This window comes from Penicillium solitum (genome assembly GCF_028829755.1).
Source record: "Penicillium solitum strain IBT 25940 chromosome Unknown utg000009l_segment0_segment0, whole genome shotgun sequence".
Classification (NCBI taxonomy): Eukaryota; Fungi; Ascomycota; class Eurotiomycetes; order Eurotiales; family Aspergillaceae; genus Penicillium; species Penicillium solitum.
Window position 1 is genome coordinate 803,348 of NW_027072128.1, and position 19,113 is coordinate 822,460.

Consider the following 19,113-nt stretch of genomic DNA (forward strand, 5'->3'; position numbering starts at 1 on the left):
AGCTATAGGTGTATGTACGTACTCCCCGCTTACCGCCTACTTAATATAGACTAGTTCCACATGCGTACCGGATAATGTCTACTAACGTCACCCGCTTTTCCTTTTTTGCTTTAGTGTTCCCCTTGTTTACATGCTTGTTCACGAGTATACTAACTATGTCTCATGAAAAATGCATCCAAACTCATAGAAATACGTGCCATCTTTTATATTATAGACATTGTGGTATCAAGTATGTATTCACATGAACTCGCGAGGATCCAATGATCCAATCTTTGCGCTCTTCGCCTTGCCATCAAATACAAACTCACTCATGAGCTTCCCTGTACCTGGCGCATTCTGGATACCCCAGCAGGTATGGCCAGCTGCAATATACAGTCCCTTCACACCAGTCAGGCCAACTAGTGGCCCAGCACCAGAATCACAGTTTGGAAGATAGCAAGCTTGGCGAGTGCGAACCTCCCCGTCACGCAGCTCGTCAGAAATACTACCCACATGGTCTATGATTTCCTGGCAGCGTTCCTGGTCAACCTCGACATCTGCAGTAGTCTTTGGTAGTGGAACTGTTCTATCTCCATCGCCACATGCATAGACAGTGGCATCAGGACGTGCGTAGATTTCTGGCGCAGCCACAGTTGGGCGTGACTTCTTTTCAGGGTTGAAGTCGGCCGGGATTTCGATGTTTGTAAACAGGCAGTATGGGCTGACTGTTTTCTTGGGCTGGATCACCACGCTGTGGGCCCGCATGGCTGAAATCGGAACCTCCGGGAGGATAGTGTTCGTCCAGGGACCAGCAGCAACAAGCACATCGGTAGCGGCGACGGTTTGTGTTTCACCTGATGCCTTATCGGTGTATGTCACTGACTCGACAGAGCTCTTTGATCGAGTGATATCTGTAACCTGTCCAAGAATGATACTTGCGCCCTTCTCCTGCGCGAGCTTTGCAATGGATGTAGTAAAGAGGTATGGGTGCACTTGAGCGGTTTCGCCCGGTCCACTCATACTTTCATAAGCCCGAAGAAGCTCTGGCTCAATCCAATCCAAGTCATGAGGTATTTTGGCAGACCTCAGCTTAGACATAGCTGCTGTGCTGCGTTTCTGGAGGGATTCCGTATTTCCACTTCCGGCTTTCCCTGTGGTGTTCTCACCAAGAGCACGGCCTTTCACGACGAGTTGGCCACAATTGACTTCTCTGTATCCCCATCGGTTGATACCATCGTGCTCCTTTGCAAGTTCGGCATGCAGCTTATAGCTGAGACCAACGAGGTTGCTCGGGAAAGCCCATTGCGCCAGCATACCCCCCGCTTTTCCCGATGCTCCGCCTGCAACTTCAGAGGCTTCAATGAGTGTGATTTTGTGGCGGGCAGGGTCGTAGGATGGGTGTCTGGTGAGGTAGTATGCAGAGCAACATCCAATGATGCCACCACCTGTGAGTATTTCGGTCAGCGAGTTGCGAATATAGCGCGCGGGGTACGAAAGTCGCAAACACTCTATTCTTACCAACAATGACAATCTCACGCCGGGCTTCTGCTGCTGACATCTTAAATTTTGGCGTTATCTTGGGCGCTAATGATCGTAACGAAGCCACCGTGTAGGATGTTGTAACAGACAAGTTTGGACCGCAGGTGTGCTTAGACACAGAGATGCCTACGTCACTGGAGATCTAGTATACCCAGTCATATGTCGCATCCACAATCAAGCACACCATGACCGGTTTTTTCTATAGGGTTGACCTGTATGAATCATTTAGATATTTTTTTTTTGGTTCACTAATATTTGAACTAATTGGTAGTAAATTCACAATGGCTAGGGCCATTGAATGGGAGGGTGAAATATCAAGCCAACAAAAAAATACTCCGCAAATGCATGTCGTGTCAAAGGATGGCAGAAAAATGTCCAGTGTTTTTGAATACAAAGAAAGTAGGAGACCGTTGGAATAGTAAGATGTGAGGATTCATCGCGAGGGACTGAGAGGCCGGTTGAAACCGCCCTGGCGGTTCATGTACTGTCGGTACTCGATCTTCTTCTCCTTCCGCACACCATAGATGTCGTTTCCGGGGATTTTGGTGTTCTTTGTAGTCCGGAACCTGCTGAAACCCATGGTCTTTCGCATTTGTGCTTCCATTTCGTCCTCGTCCGCATCTTCTTTGAAGTCTACATCCATCTCATCCTCATTGCGACCCGGTCCTCGTTGTGCGCCAGTTGCCTTCCGCCCATCATCTCGCGATCGAGAATCTTTGCGGTCACTCTTGGGGCCCCGAGGGGGTGACCGGGCCTTTGTGCCATTGCGATGCGGAGATCGGGAGCGCGAACGTTCGCGGAACTTGACACTTTTGGGTGCATTACCTGATATTTATATGTTAGCAACGCACAAATACTCCAACGAGTTAAATATTTCACCAACCTCGTCTATCCTGGTTGCGCTCCCGACTGGTGCTCCTCTTTCGGTCTTGAGCCCCGCGCCCATCTCTATCTCCGTCTCGTCGATCCCGGTCGCGGCGATCTCGAGACCAGCTCCGTTCTCGCCTTCCGTCCTTGCGTTCTCGCGAGCGAGAGCGATACCGGCCGTCGCGTCGGTCATCTCGTGGAGCTGGTGAACGTCTGCGGTCGCGGTCTGACTCTTGATCTGGCGCACGAGGCCGTTTATCATTTGAATCCCACATGGTAGAGCTGTCGACTCGGCGAGGACGTTTTGAAGGTGGCTCTGCCATTGTGAAAAAGGTCTGGTCTGGTTTGGGCGTTGCCCCGTTCGGCGTGGGTGTTTTGTTGCGGCTGGGGGCAGATGGAAATAGCCTTGCTCAAATTTCAAGAGCTTGAGCAATTATAATAGGATTAATGAATAGAAAAGCGAATTCTCACAGGGACAGAAACGTAGAGGGTATCAAGTTATCGCAATGGGTGTTGGCCTGAATATCTGAGGACCAGAGAAGTTTATTCCGGCTGCGGGAAGAGACCAGTTGCGCATCTTGTGACATGGCAGGTGACCGATCTATAACCCTACAAACAACATGGACTTGTCCACGAGTACAACTTTGACTCATCTTTAATAACTGCTTTAATAAGTGTGAGTAAAAGCTTCATGAAATATTTGATATAGGAAATATTATTATAGTTTTGAATAAATGAAAGTAAACTTAGTCAAAATATATCTACAAATGTAACGATATATTCCTGCTCCTGGACTGAATTTTCCTATGCCGTCCATCGCCTCAGTAAATAGAATACGATGTATCTACTCTAAATAATTTACATTCTAGATCTTATTACCGAGTCTGCTAGAGAATGGTAATTAGCATATATACAGAGTGCCTGCACCTCCCCCCATCAACAAGTACTATCATCGGCACCGAGAAAGCATTGGCATTGGCATCGTCCTTGCAAAACATTACATACGCATAACAGAACAAAATCTCAGCCTACATATCCCATTTGTTGATGAGCAAGGGTACCTGGGCTGGAGATGCAGTTGGCTTCTGAATGGACATATCAGTTCAGGTTTCTGAGAGCTGGATGTGCATACTACGGCCCACAATCTCATAATTGACTTTCAAAGGCGAGGTGTGGTATCCATTTATATTGTTTCTCTATCAATGCTCATTATTCTCGTCCGAACAGGGCTTTCGGAGCAAGGGGGGAGCCATCAATGGGTAGAAGACAACGAGTTTGGCAAACAAGAAGATTGTCGGACTCAAGCCTCTCCAATATTGTTCATCTCCTTCTCCAGAGTGTCCAAAAACAGCTCAGCCTGGTCATTTGAGATCAAATCCGGTGTATACTCAACTTTCCACAACAGCGCATCGTCTCGCTTGCTAGAGCTCACCTCCAAATAAATAGCACCAACGCCGGGCAGACCTTTCCAGTCAAACTGATCAATAGAGGTTTCTCCAACCGGTGGTTCTTCAAACTCGGAATTAATTGGAGAGTCGATGGGCAAGGGGACGAAAATGGAATCCTTGTCTTGTTCAGCAGCAGAACCATTGAGTTGACCCCAAACAATGTTGACAATGACATTGAATTTTAACTCATTCCCGAATGCTTTTATTTTCTCACAGAGAGTCCGAAGATCGGTCTGATCATGGAGATTCCGCCGAACCAAGTCATGCTGCATGGCAACCAAAGCCTGTGGAGTTGGGGACGTCAGAGCATCTGGAACTACCAGTGGTAGCATGTTAACGGTAGGACCTGCCATATGTTGGATTTGCGGATACTCGCTTGAGCGCCCAGATTGGAAAAGGCCAAATGTTGGATGGGAAATACCCGCGGTACGCGCAAGGCTGCGACCCACTGCTAGCAGCATCAAAGACGACACAGAAACTTCAAGTCTCCGGCATTGAATTTGTATTTCGCCGGGCTTGCGAGAGAAGATGCGCTCAGAGGATCGAACGTGGAGAGTGCCCTCATGACCAGCAAGACCTGGCCCGAGGATAGTCCGTTCGCCCATTCCGAGTGCCCCTTCCCAGTAGCTCTGTGCGGATTCGGAGTTCGCTGCTTGAAGAGTGCTGGTCACGAAAGAAGGAAACTCGCGCGGAGGTGCTAGGTTCTCTCCCTGGTACAACGCTTCTAGCTCCTTGACAAGAATTGTAATCGCCCAAGCGTCATACAAAGCATGATGCAAGGTAAGCACAAGAGCGTCCGATTCAGGGTGCTGGATTAGATGTAGCCGAGCAGGAGGCGTGAAGAGATCCGAAGGGTTATGAGCAAGGCGATGAACCAAGTCTTGAACCGACGCATTCAGGTCTCCAGTGGATTGCTCGTTGTACAACTGAACTTCTCTATTGGCTTTGCTCGCTTTCTGCACAAGCTGCAAGACTTCATTTGAAGACACGGCTGCGAATGATGTGCGAAGGATTGCGTGTCTCCTCTGTAGCTGTAGCCAGGCGCCTTGAACTTGGTCTGGGTCAAGCCTAATGCGACTGTTAAACGCAAATGTGAATTCCCACAGTTGTCGCTTGCTTTGGAGCCACGCAGATATGTAGAATAGCTGGCCACTAAGGCAAGGCATGACTGCTTCAACGCTATCTTCAGATAGACCCAGTACATCCAATGCTTTGATTTTTAGATCTGAGTCGACAATGAAATTATCGGATTTCACGGCTTTTGCTGAGCCAAGAGGTTGAGTGGGCTTATCGGCAACGAGAATCGCGATGCCCCGAATTGTCCGTCCTTGAAGAATATCGCTCACTGAGACCATCAGTCCAGCCTCGCGACAACGAGCACTAATATCTAGCGCTAAGATGGAGTCGACTCCGAGTGCGAAGATACTGTTCCCCTCCTGAATCGTGTCCATAGATATGTGGGTAACATCTGAAAGAACTTTCCTAAGTATTTGCACATTTTGGTCTAGGGCAAGTGTGTGTACAGGCTGCTCAGCATCCCGATGCGGACCCGTGGCGACCAAGGGCAAATCACTGAGTCCAGAAGGGAAGTTTAAAACTGGCTCATTTGCAGATAAGACGAGATTCTCAATACCCCTGGCAAGATTCTGTATCCAAATGCGCAGCTCGTCGTTGGTCAGGAAATCGCGACTGGTTGCCCGGATCACAAGAGAGTCCTCAGTCTGGTCAAATTCCACATTCAGGCGGTGGTGGGGAACATCAGGCTTGCGAGTAAACGTGTAGGGTTGGAATAATGAATTTTCCTTTGGATCTGTTGATTTGTTGAAAGTGAAAATGGCATCGAATAATGATGAGTTGTTTCCGTTAGTTGCCAGACGCCATCTCTTTTGAATGAGACTCAACGGTGCATGGTGGTGAGGTTGGGAATCGATGCAAAACAATTGGATATCTCGCAAGACCGATCGGGTGCTTTGGGAAGCAGAATCAAGCTTCAAGCGGAGGGGCACAGTATTGAACAGTGGGCCAATAACCGAAGCTGTAGGATCAACATCAAATCCTCGTCCTGATACTACATGGCCAAACACCACGTCTCGCTGACCAAGACGCAATGCCAATGACCTCCCAAAAGCAAGTAGCGCCACGGTCTGTAAGGTAACATCAAGTGAGCCGCATTGACGTTGCAATGTGGCTACTGAACTCTCAAGCTTGGTTTCTGCCCACTGGACACTGGTCGTCGGGGTAGAGGCCGGAGGAGACTGCAATTGTGGGTATTGGTATCCAGCTACTGCATCAGTCCAAAATTGGACGGATGATTCTTGCGTGGATGCAATTTGGCGTGCTACAGGTGCGAACAAGTCAGCATGGCTTTGATGACCATGGTAATGTTGCTCCACACAAGTAAAGAGCATGGGAAGAGAAAACCCATCATAAAGACAATGATGCATAGTAACGACCATAAGACGCTGGGAAGGTCCAGTGAGAAAGGTGATCTGCCATGGTGACCTGTCAAAGCTTTTGATGTTTGGGTAGGCTGCTCGCTGGGATATTTGCTCAACAGCCTCAGGAAGTGATACAACATCTTCATAATGTGACCACTGTATGGCAGAAGATCGATGAACTGCAGCGTGGAATTCACGACTTGCTCGGGGCCGGTGAAATGAGGTACGAAGGATATCGACCTGTTCTACTACGTTTTGCCAGGCATTGATCAATTTCTCGATGTCGAATGTGCTTGCAAGCTCAACTGAATGGTGGTGCACATATTCTTTACCCTCGGAGCTTAAACATTGGCCAATCATCGCTGTTTGCAAGGGCGTGCAGTGATAGGTTTCAACAATTGAGTCGTCCGTGTCGAACAGATCAACACACAAGTCCCGATCAATGGTAGTCTCCTCAATGAGCGGTATATTGGAGACGACATTGGTGTTATCCAAGGACTTGTGGAGAGCGCCGATAGATGGATATCTCAGAATATCGCTGGAAGACACTTTAAGTCCATTCTCTTGTAAGCGCCGAGCTAGATGAATAGAAATGACAGAGTCAATTCCCAAAGCGAAGAATGACACATTTTTCGATACCTGAAACTCAGGAATACCGGTTGTCTCAGCCACAGCTCGGCGAGTAGCGGTTTCACTTTCGGTCCATTGCGATTCGTCCCATTTGACCTGCTCCTTTCTCTGTTGTTGAGAGATTGTTCCAGCATCAATGATGACATCTCCATCAGAGACCAAGTATTCAACAAGAGTAGAAATTCCGTCCACCAACGCATGGCTTTGCTCGGTGGAAGAATCATTACTGGCAATTCTCAAGCGCAAAGTCACCGTGTCGTGATCTGACTCCGCTTTAATCTCCAGTGCAAGGGGGTAGTCCACTGACATGGAACTGTCCATTTCCAACAACATGTTATCTGCTGGTGACCGAGGAACAGATGCAAGATATGAAAACATCGAGTTGAACAGTGGACCGGACGCATTAGCGTAGCGCTGAATATCGCGAAGTGGTGTGTGTTGGTATGGTAGGGATCCGATGATGGCCTCAGTGTGCGTCTTTATCTGGTCAAGCACCCTCGATTGACCGGAAGGAAGCTGGAACCGCCCAGGGATTGTTGTGACGAGTGGGATCAGCATTGACTCCACTGACCCTACTGGGATTCCTCTTCCGTTCATTACTCGGCCATAGATGATGTCCCTCTGGTCCAGGTGTTTTGCCAAAGTGATCGCCCACGCCGTTTCCAAAACCATGGACGCGGTAGTGTAATTTTGGGAAGCGTATTTGGAGATTTTGGATAATGGTAAAGCTAACTTCTTCTCGACAATTTCATACGAACCATCGTTTTCTCCATGGCTGGTGATGATACCTGGCAGGCAATCGGAAAGATAGTGAGTCCAGAATTGCTCAGCTTGCTTGGTGTCATTGGTAGCAAAATAACGATAAAGTGGAGTGAGATCGACTGGGGTCATGGCTGTCTCCCCAGTATAGTGCCGGTGAAGCCGGCTGAGGAAGATATTCATACTGGCACCATCGAAGATGGAATGATGGATGGACAGCATCAACCACCCCGATCCTTCCTTGTTTGCTGCACTGGCCGCCAGAAGATGTAGTGGAGGCTTGGTCTCAATTTGGCGGACAATGTTTGATGCGACCCCAGTTTGAACGCTGTTGAACAGATCCCGAGCGGTGCTTTCATCCGATACAGGGAGCTCAGTCCATGGAATGCTGACAGCACGAGGTTTCAGGACAACCTGTACTATCCTGTCATCTGCAACATGGAAGCAGGTGCGCAGAATCTCACTCTCGTGTATTAAGTCTTCAAAGGCCATTTTCAGCGCAGAAAGCGTGATACCCGGCCCCAAACGGCACATGATGTGATTGACATACAAGGGGACCGGGCTACCCACGGAATTGGAGACAATGCTCTCCTGAAGAGGAAGACATGACCGAACCACAGAAATGCAGGGGCCTGTGAATTGTTTCTGGGACATTCGGAAGACTTGGTCAAGTTCCTTCATTTTCCGTGAAGCTTCATCTGATTTGTCTGAGAACAATTCTCCTCTAGATCCTTGGACTGGGGCTCCATGGGTTCTCGGCAAACGTGCAAGACGTACGATTGTAGGATTGGAAAGAACATCGCCCGCTGCACAAACATAGCCCGCCTTGCGCATCTTGGCAGCCACACCGAGAGAAGCCAGGCTATCGATCCCAAGCTGAAATATGTTCGTGCCTCTGGTAATACTGCTTGATTCCATTTGCAACTGAGAGCAGAGGATATCACGAATCTGCTCCTCATCCGCTGTTAAAGCCGTGGTATCTGCTTCCATGATCGTCTGAGGAATCTGAGTGGCAGTCCCTCCGGCCTCCAGGAGCAAATCTGACACAGGGATACTTTCATATAGCGCCACAAGACGACGATTGTCGACTTTCCCTGAAATTTGAATGGGAATTGAACTAACAGTGAGCAAGACACTGGGTACCATGTACGCAGGTAGTTCAACGCGGCAGCGCGCCAGAATATTTGGCACCCATGTCTGGTATCTGTCCTTCAGGAAAGTGGGTTGTGTTGCGGTATCTTCTGGTCGATTACTGGAAGGACTGATGAAGGACACCAACTGAGGGCGCTTTGTAATTGGGGAGGGTGTCACTATTGAGGTGACATTGACTGGAATGTCTGCACACCGACGGACCGCCACTGAAACCTCTTCGAGCTCGAGACGCTGACCACGTATTTTAGCCTGGCTATCTCGCCGGCCCAGGTACTCAACGCAGTTGTTGGCCATCAAGCGCACAATATCTCCAGTGCGGTACATTTGTTGCCCATTCAAATCAGTGAAGCCGCCTGCGTCGGGTCTGCGATGGTACCCATTGGCGACTAAATCACCTGTCACGCAGAGCTCTCCTGCCTGACCTCGCTTGACATATCTCGTCGTGTCGGGCTCCAAAACGTGGATTGTTATGTTACCGACAGCAGTACCAATATTGCGCACAGTAGACCGAGGTGTTACCGTGTGGCTTGTCATCCCAATTGTCACCTCAGTCGGGCCATATGCGTTCACGAGTGCAATGGATGGTTTGCCAACGAAGCGCTCAATGATTGTCTCTGAGATCTTCTCCCCTCCGACGCCGAGATATCGGAGATCAGGCAGCTGCTCAGCGCTAAGACCAGCATGCTCGAGGAGTGAAGGAACAAATCCGGCATGACTGATCCTCAGCCGACTGAGAACTAGAAACAAGTTGTCCAGAAGCATGGTCCGAGGACCGGTTACCAGACGAAGACCATGTCGCCAGCCTAGCACCATCTCACAGATGTGTACATCGAAGGCCCGACTGGCATGCGCAAGATAACTTCCCGTGCCTTTCAATTTTAGGGTATCTGGTATATCCCGACAGATATATTCTGACTGCGCTTCAGTAAAGGCAGAGAGATTTCCCCGACTGACAAGCACGCCTTTGGGCGTCCCCGTTGACCCAGAGGTGTAAAGAAGATAGCAGTCATCAGTTGGTTTAGGATCGAATTCCGTGGCTGGTTTGATTACCCAGGTATCTTCAAGAAGCTCAAGGTCTTCAATATCAATCACTAGACAATTCTCAGGAGGGGCAATTGACTTGGCGACACTCTTGTCCGTGAAAAATGCCATAGCACCGCTGTCTGCGAGAAGGAAGATCTGGCGCGCCTCTGGGAGATCTTCTGCCACAGGCACATAGCAATTTCCACTTTTCCAAATTGCTAGAACAAGTGCGTAGGCCATGAAAGAGCGACTGAGGCAGACTGCAATGGACTGATTGCGCCATCCACGAGCTTTAAACCATGCACATAGCTGGTTGGAGGTTTGGGATAGTTCATCGTACGTCCATGTTTGAGAGAGAGTCTCGTTCTCACTGATATTCTCTATTATCTCGAGGGCACTCCACGTGGGATTGCTGGATGCCCAATGATCAACCCAATGTGCAGGGGATAGGAGAGGGGCTTGTTGGAGTTGGTCACTAGCCAAGGGTGAGTGGACCGAGAGCAGGTCATTTGGAAAGGATTGTGTAAGATCTCGAACTGATTGGGCTTGCTGGGACGACATGACAACAATGAGAGTATTGATCTGCCTTAGGACCAGCTCCAAATTGGGTGCATCCATCAAATCAGCTCTGACATATAGCGTACAGATGAGCATGCCTTGCTCCGAACGTTGGAAGTTGAGCTGCATGGGAGCACTGAAGGATGCCATGAGTGTCCCGTGTGATTCCATGTCCGAGTTCTGACAAGTTGAAGCATCAGAATGATGCGTAAAGAGCGCATTGTAGGGGGTACCTTTTGAAGGACCTCGCAGAATCTCACGAAGCTCTTTAAGAGGCGGGATTGGGAACGTGGTTGCTCTTGTGGTGAGTCCATCGATCCGAGAAAGCAAGTCATTGACAGAATCATCGGTGGAAATCAAGATCGGGAGTGGGGTTATAGAGTCGCTATCTCTAGGATTTGAGCATGGCCAGTCCCCTAGGATCACCCTGTCTGACTCAATATATTCAGCCAGGATACATGCAAATGCCGCACGAATCACTGAGATAGGTGAACTCAGATGGGATTCTTGTGCCAGGCTGTCCAGCTTTTCCCACGACACACCCAGTGCGAGGGTTTGCGTCAGCACTGGAGTGTTACCGGTAGAGGTGACCAAACGGTCACAGGATATCGTGGGGAATTTTCTCTCAGGACAGCCCACAAACTCCCCCAGCTCCTTTCTCCAAAAGGTGGCACTGGAATCTTGGTTTTTTGTTTGTTGCATATAGAATTCCAACCGATCAAAACTTGATATATTCGTTCCCTCCTCCAATTCCCCTCGATAGGTGAGATTGCCACGCAACGATTGCAAATCAATGGACAATAGTACTCGAATCTGTGAGACATGAAGTAAAAGATTAGCCATTGATCTTTTATTTAGCAGTGCTTTGTTCCGACTTACGGAATTTGGCAAATCCACCGCCATGTCTGCTACCTCTACGAGGCGCATTCCGAATTCCACGTTATCCGTTCCCTCAAGAGCGGCCTCGTACACCTCCCACGTGAGAGATTGATGTTCAGATGTGCACTGCGCTATCACGATTGCATATTCTGCAGTCGAATCTGCATCCTCCGCCATGATCCAAAACGAGATCTGACTTTGATCACTTACGGACATAATCCAACGGGCGTATCCATGAATCAAGGAACTGAGAGCATCTGATTTTCCCACCCCCTGCAAACAACCGACGTCAAGCTGCGCATTCTGGAGATCCAAAGGTTGACTTGTCTCGGTGTGCAATGGGAATGCAGTGGTTGGGATATTTGCTCCTTCCAAGTGAGCTGACGGCCGCAGAGAGCACTTCCATGGCTTGTTTTGGGTTGACATTTTGGATTCGTTGGTGAGGTCGACCCTTGGAAACACTGAGTCTCTGCAAGAATCTGTGAGCTTGCTTTAATATCTAAGAGTTGCAGCCCAAGAAAAAAAAGACCTACAATGTCACTATGTACTATTACTATGGGTGCTTCGGTATATCAATCAATCAATCAATCAATCAAAGTTCAATTAACCTGTTGCAGTCTAACTAGTTGCGTATGACTATGCAGGCGCTTCATCCAACCGAAGCAAGAACTCGAAGCCCAACGCCGAGCGGGATCTCTCCCAGAGTATACAGATAGATGCTAATTGTAGAGAGTGGAATCAGCCCATTCCTGTAGCCCTTAAAAACCCCAAATCCCCAAACCCGTACATAAGAAATAACATAATGACTGCATGGAGTGCACCCTCCATCTTCCATCTCTCACTTCTCTCACTTCCATCTCTCACTTCTCTTTCTCTCTCTCTCTTTGCTCTCTCCCTGCTCTCTCCCTGCTGTCTCCCCTGCCTCGGTTTCAATTGATGGTGACGTTGTCCTGGCCAGTTGATTGGCATGTTTGTCGACTTTGGCTGAGTTCTCGTGTCACAGCATCGTTCTCGTCATTGGCTAATACCCATCGTCTTCCACACCTAGATCCATTGCCGCGAGGCCTCTCGGTTCGTCGTCGTCATTTTCCTCCTCGATTCCAACGTGTTGAAACTGCTGGAGGAGACCTGTTCGGTGCATGAAGTTGACCACGTAGCGGGTGGCCTGCGGGTTCGACACGATCTTATCGTAATCCATCTCGTTGATCCCAATACCCCACAATTGCTCCCACAATTTTGTACGCGGCACTACGTACCGCGGACATTGCATCAGGATATGTTTTGGTGTTTGTGAGCCCTCATCACAATTACACCGGTCAGTCTCGGCTGCCTTGATTTTGAACAAGAAGTGTCTAAGCCCGATCCGCATTGTACGCATCTGAATCAAGATCGCACATTGTGGCTTCGACAGTCCTTCGTACAAACGAAGTGTCTTCTTATTCGGCGCCTGCACTAAGCGCTTTGTCGGAGCGGAGGTTCTCTCCCGCTCCCACTGCTTCTCCCACCGCTCTCTGATTCGCTGGCGTACCGCTCTCTTAGCAGCTGCGGCGAGGCGGGTTATCGGTTCACCCGTTCCGCTCCCGGTCGCAACTCCCATCCCCGCACCAAGAAGCGCTGCGCTTTTTGCTTCTCCATCGGCAAATTCATTGCCGTCCACACCAACGTGTGCAGGGATCCACCTGATGGTGACTTTGGTTGGCTGGCTTTGCGACCGGATGGCCCGTACGTGATTGTATATGTGTGTGAGTACGTACTGGCCAGACGGTCGCTGTGGGTTTTGAACTGCCTGAATGGCAGCTTGGCTGTCGGAGAAAATGATCACTTCTCGAGCCGTCGGTTGTCCGTTATTAAGATTTGAGTCTGTACCCTCCTTGGTTTTGGCAAGTGCCATCTCAATGCCGCTGAGCTCGGCAGCGTACACTGTGGACTGAGAGTCCGTTCCAAGGTATCGTCTTTGTGACGTTATTTCCGGGTAATATCTGGCCGTTGATGCGCCAATATGCCCTGCAAACCCGCTTCCGTCTGTGAAAATCATGCTGGTACGACCGTGGTCATCGCAAGCAACATCTTCGTAAATACTATTGTGGGTTTCCAATGCTGCTTCCTGATTCTCAATAAAGCAAGGGATTGGGGCTTCCCATGGTGCAAGAACAAATGCCCGTTTTTCCTCCCATTTTTCACTCAATTGTAGGCGTAATGGTTTCTTCCGCGCAATCGCTTCGGTCGGGGACCATCCACTGAGACTCCTTTGCGATGCTTTCCTGGTTTTCGTTACTTTGACAATCTGTGGGCAGGCCCATTGCGGGCCGGTAAGGATTCGTATGGCTGTCTCTTCGACGATTTGCTGCAGTCGTAGTTTGATTGGGGTAATAAATAGTTCTGTATCCAGTGCTGCCCCTGCCGTTCCCCGGAAGGCACCGCTAATCAGGATTGCCGCACGTTTTTGGATTTTTGTGAGTTCGTTTGTGAGCTTGTCGAGACCTGGTGTCGCTCTTGCAGCTGGGCAGTACCACGCAGACAGTCCCCATAGCATCTGTGGAATGATGACTGCCTGGTATACCTTCCGCATTGCGATCAATGATGACCCCCAAGTGGAACCTGAGATTCCGCGGAGTGCTTCCAGACTGCCAGCTCCCTTTGCGAGCATTTTCTTGCGGTGTGTCTTGAAATTGAGGTGCTTGTCGAGCCATACACCGAGGTATTTAGCTGTATTTGATGGTGCGAGGATGGTTGGTATCGGGTCCCCTGGGATAATCACCGGCATGTCGTCATGTCCTGATGGATCATCTGGAACCTCCCAGATGTCAGCGTTTCGGGGAGGCGTTTCGCTAGTGGTGTTGATGGTGGCGGTGGATTTTGGATTGTTGAAATGGATCAATTCAAATTTGTCGGGTGCGAATTTTGCTGCATGTTTGCTAGCCCAGGAGGCCGCTCGTTGCAGTGCCTTCTCCAACAACCGGACGTTCTCTTCATAGCTATTTGAGATAGCCAGAATACAAACGTCATCCACCCAACCGTATGCCTCACTCTCCCCATAGTGTAGCCCCCGTAATGTACAGGCGCGAACTAGTGGTGCATTGAAGAGTAGGAATAGGATCGGTGAGATTGGTGAACCCTGTGGGATGCCGGTTGGTGTAGGAAATTCTTCGCTTAGGTGGCCGTTGGGTAGCTTGATCCGCGTACTCCTACCGGTAAGGAACGACTGTACCCACGGAGTGAGTACACCGAGCCCCATTTGTTGCATATTGAACAGTAGTCTCTCGTGAGAGACCATGTCATACGCTCCAGCGACATCTAGGAGTAATATACTCGCTATCTTACCTTCCCCCCAGGCCTGGTGTACTCGCCCAAGGATCAACTGGATTGCATGGTCGACAGATACCCCTTTCCGTCCCCCAAGGTGTGTATCCGGGAGCAGTTTGTGTTCCTCCACCAGCCATGCAATTCGAGTCGCAACGATTGCCTCGAGGACCTTGCCGAGCGTGTTTAGTAATGCAACTGGCCGGTACGATTTAGGGACTCGGTAGTCTCGTGGGCCGGCTTTCCGTAGTGTCACTGTGACGGAGGTTTGAAAGTGCTGGGGGTTGTGTCCAATTTGAACGCAGGCGTCAAAGATCTCAGTGAGGAGTGACACAAATCGCTTCTCTGATCGTGAGCCTGGCTCTGCAAGGACTCGCCACAGTTTGTTCGGCAGTGTGTCGTATCCAGGTGCTTTATCGGGTGGCGCCTTCTTTATTGCAGCTCTCACTTCGGTGTCGCTTACCGGTGGAAGCTGGAATTGCTCTCTTTGGGTGGTGTGGATGTCGGAGAGATCCGCTTCTGGTGGTTGCGGGAAGAATACCTTACGGAGTAGATTTACCTTCTCTTCGTCTGTCTCTGCAACCCCTCCTTCAGCTGTCTTCAGTACTGGCATAGTACTCCCCTGCTGCTGGCCCCGATCTCTAGCCCATTTGGCCACTCTCCACAAACCCTGGGGGCCCTGATCTACGGCTTCTTCAATGAAGTTCCTAAAGCCACGCCGGAGAGCGGCTTTGATCACCTTCCCCTTCTGATTCCTAGCCAGTCTGTGCGTCTCCCAGTCCTCCTCACTATGTGTCGCGAGATACTGACGAAACATACGGCGGGAGTGCTTGACAGCCTCTCCACATTCCTTGGTCCACGATGGATTGGCGTAGGGGCTTGACCTAGCCCATGGTGTCGATTCGTGAACCCCTCGTTGTACGATGTCGATCAGGTGGTCGACTGCGTCGTCAATTTGTCGGGTGGTCGTCAATTGCGGCGGCATTGGGAGGTTGTCAGCTACAAACACGTCAAATTTCTCAGTGTCCATGGCCTTCCAGAGCCTTCGTCTCTGCGCCTCCGCCGGCTTTGTAGGTGTGTCTATGTCGATCAGTACACGGATCGGCAGGTGATCTGAATCTGCATGACAATCTAGGGCCAGCTCGCACACCACTAATCTCTCAGTGAGATCCGGCGTACCGAAGAACAGATCAATCGTTGTCTGCTCCCCGTTCTGGTCCCTCGTGATCGCGCCAGGTTCCAGCCACAGATCGAGGTCTGCTTCGTCACAGAGCTCAATTAGCCTGTCAGAATCTGCATCTTGTGTGGCCTCGATGCCTCCCCAGGCGGGGTGGTGGAGATTGAAATCTCCGGCAATCATCAGATGCTTCCGGCTGCGTTGTCTTTGGTTGTCGCATAACAAGTCGTTGAGAAGGTCCACTGTACCGGTGGTACCACACTCGTTATATATATTGAAGAAGCAGATCTCGCCAAGGCCGGTTTGGATCCTCACTTCCTGGCAGAATTGACTATGTGCATAGTGCGTCCAGTTGGTGCCCACTCTCTTAGAGATATATATACACACTCTCGCTCTCCCCCCAGTCTCCGCGCTAGACGGGAAGAGCAGTTCATGCGTCTGTTTCAATGGGTGGTATGTGGTGTCATTGTATGGGTTTTCCCATGGTTCTTGCACCGCAATAATGTCTGCCTTTGAGACTTCTGGCTTCGCCAAAAAGTCCGCCATCACGACATCTCTCGACCGGTGCGTGTTGTATTGGATGATGGTGAAAGGTGTATTATTCATTGACAACTTGTGTGTCAGCGTGCTTCTTGGTGAATTGACGGGTTCTTCTCTCCTCCTGGATGTCTGTCCTGCTAGTGAATTTCACTGATGGAGCCGACATTGTGAGGTTGACTTGATCGTCGAGGGTACGCTTGTTCTTGCCCCGGGGGCCTGGCGTGTGTACTATGGTACCCTTCGTCGTGCTAGCTTTGAAGATGGCATTTTCCTTGCCGATGGCATTTGGCCTACCGGCTGTTCTTTGCTTGCCTGTTGACATACGTCTGTTCCCGCTGGTACGGGATAGAACTGACGGCTGGTATTCACTGGCCGATGCCACCGGTGCTGACGATGACGGTGTGTCTGGCATTGCCACTTCTTTGTCCTCGAGGACATATGTGTTGTCCCTTGCTCGCTTCTGCGCTTTGCCCGCATTTGTATCCAGTACTGACCTGAATAGGCCTTTGCACCTGGTTGTCGTTGATGACGTCGATGCCCGGCTGGGTGCTCTTCGCCTTGGGGGCTCTGAGCGTGTCACCGGTGCGTCGATCGACCTTTGGAGTCCCTTCGGCAGTCGTGTCGACTGGCGGATTGATTCCCCAATTGCATCTGCCTCGGTATTGCCTACTGCGAAGCCGAGTATCGTAGTGTCTTCCCCTGGACCTCCTCCTGCGCCTCCTCTCGGGGCCCCTGAGCCTCCTGCATTTCGGTATCACCCGACGATGCTGGTTCTTCGTTGCTCGCCGCTTGGGTAGAGCTTGGTGTTTCATTTGATGCCTGTGAGGCGGTTTGTGGTCTATCTCTAGAGCTCTCCTGTGTGGAGCTTTGTGTGGTAGAAGTCCTGGAGCCGCTACCCCCTGAACTTCCGGATATAGTGGCAGCCGGCGTCCCCTGCCTAGTCTCCCTGATTGAGAGGTATGCCGGCACCCGGTGGTGCCGCTCTCTCGCCTGTGCAAGAGCCTGCACCCTCTCAATCTCTCTGATGAAGTCGGGGCACCGCTTTGACCATCCGTTGTGTGCGCCCCCGCAATTGGCGCACTTTCGTTCACTGAGAGTTGCATCCTTTTTACGCTGGCAGTCTCGAGAATGATGTTTCTCAGCGCAAAAGACACACTTCGTTTCGTTGGAACAGGTGTTTCCTATGTGTCCGTATTTCTGACAATTGTGGCATTGGCGTATACGCGCAGCCCGGTCGTATAAGACCGTAGTAAGCACCTCCGAGTCCCAGAGTGTTCCAGTGTCAATGGCTTTGTTCGCAGTGTGCGGTGAGGTGAATTCAACGATCATTGAGCCTGACTTTTTGCCTTCCGGAAGGACTAGCCACGAGATCTGGGTGATCTCTGCATCGTCTCCCCAGTGGAACAAGTTCTCAGTAAGCAGCTGCTTAATGATCCCCTGCTTCCGGTCTCCAAGCCCTGCAGCTGAATTGATTCCGAGCGACCGTACATTGACGTCGTGGACAACAACCCCCCAGCTCGGCAAGCGCACTTCCGATCCCTTCCACAAATGCTTTACCCAGCAAGCACGGTGGCATCGCATAATCTCCGCTTCCTTTGCAGTACGAAGGCTGAGCGAGATATCCCCCGATTTCAATTGTCTCGCCGCGACAAACTTAGCCGATGCCACCGTCACCCCGTACGTAGCCTTTGCTCCCTTCACACGCGCTTTTTCGGCAAGCTTCGTGATCTCAGCAGGCGTCTGGGCGCGGAAGTGCTTGATGCCGTCGGAATCACCCAGTTTGACAATAATCTGTCGGTCCTGGATGAGATCAGAGGGCGTTGCGGGGTTAGTCGACGCCGATCCATGACTGGACAAAAAGTGCGTCGGCGGCGGCGCATTTTTGACGGCATCAACATACGAACGGATCCGATTCGATCCGCTGGCATTGCCATTGGCATTGACATTCGAAGAAGCTATCCTCACCGCATGGATATCTTGTTTAATCTGGCTGGTCTCCTGGCGCAGCTGTTCAAATTGCTGCTTCCAGTCCTGGCCGATTGGGTTCTTAATCAGGTCTGCAGTGAGCTCCTGAATCGATTTGAGGTATTCCAACACTGGTTTCGGGACTTTGACAGAGTTGTTACTGCTGATATAATTCAGCAACTGGCGCACGTCGTAATTGGCATCCAATATGCGCTCGTTGGTGTTCGTTGCAGAGTTTTGGCGGGCCCCTGAAAGGGGCGGCCACTGGCTTCCTGGCGCCACCATGATTGCCACCAATATGAGATTGGTATCAAAAGATGGAGCCGGAAGTTACAATTAACTTGCAATTAAAATGGAGGCTGTAGCCCTCGGCGTTGTGGTACAATTTCAAAAATTAGGTTCGCGCAAAGATATGTGTTTTTTCGTGCTTCGGTATAACGGTTAATAATACATGCCGTTTCGTACCGTCACGCTCATGCAACCCTAAATTCTCACCACCCATACGGAAATACACGACCCCACCACTTGTATTTTTCAAAGCTTGGAAACCGGGAACAATATTCCCAGCTTGAAACAACTTGTATGATCAAGTGGACACGCCTGGAGGATCTCGAAACTACGTATTCCCTTTTTAGTTTGAGACATTCTTGGCAGAGCAGAAGCAAATTGACTTTTGGTCCTTTAGAGAAGAAAATAGAAATTTCTCAGGGGCATCTACGTATCTCATACATTGTACGGAGGTTGATGTATGTTAAATCAGGTCAAACTGCGCTGTTTCCTAAGCCGGCGATCACTCACTACATACTTACTTCCATATGTAGGCATTAGTAGGTAGGGTATGGCCGGCAGCTTGTGCCGG

At 50.2% G+C, this 19,113-nt stretch overlaps 3 protein-coding genes across 3 annotated transcripts; all 3 read right to left on the minus strand.

Moving 5' to 3' along the window:
- Nucleotides 1–237: 237 nt before the first annotated feature.
- Nucleotides 238–1,537, minus strand: N7455_011427 (NAD(P)/FAD-dependent oxidoreductase; the record flags this gene model as incomplete). The annotated part of the gene is made up of 2 exons (XM_040954410.2): nt 238–1,424; nt 1,498–1,537. The coding sequence occupies 2 exons, from the start codon at nt 1,535–1,537 to the stop codon at nt 238–240; spliced, it is 1,227 nt and encodes a 408-aa protein (XP_040815119.2).
- Nucleotides 1,538–1,951: 414 nt separating this feature from the next.
- Nucleotides 1,952–2,647, minus strand: N7455_011428 (SNUT3/LISCH7 family protein; the record flags this gene model as incomplete). The annotated part of the gene is made up of 2 exons (XM_065606665.1): nt 1,952–2,343; nt 2,398–2,647. The coding sequence occupies 2 exons, from the start codon at nt 2,645–2,647 to the stop codon at nt 1,952–1,954; spliced, it is 642 nt and encodes a 213-aa protein (XP_065459831.1).
- A 1,038-nt stretch (nt 2,648–3,685) lies between these two features.
- Nucleotides 3,686–11,778, minus strand: sidC (nonribosomal siderophore peptide synthase SidC; the record flags this gene model as incomplete). The annotated part of the gene is made up of 2 exons (XM_040954472.2): nt 11,273–11,778; nt 3,686–11,206 (listed from the first exon to the last, which is right to left on the minus strand). Exons 1-2 carry the CDS (start codon nt 11,696–11,698, stop codon nt 3,686–3,688), a joined length of 7,947 nt encoding a protein of 2,648 aa, XP_040815218.2. The 5' UTR covers nt 11,699–11,778.
- Nucleotides 11,779–19,113: the final 7,335 nt, after the last annotated feature.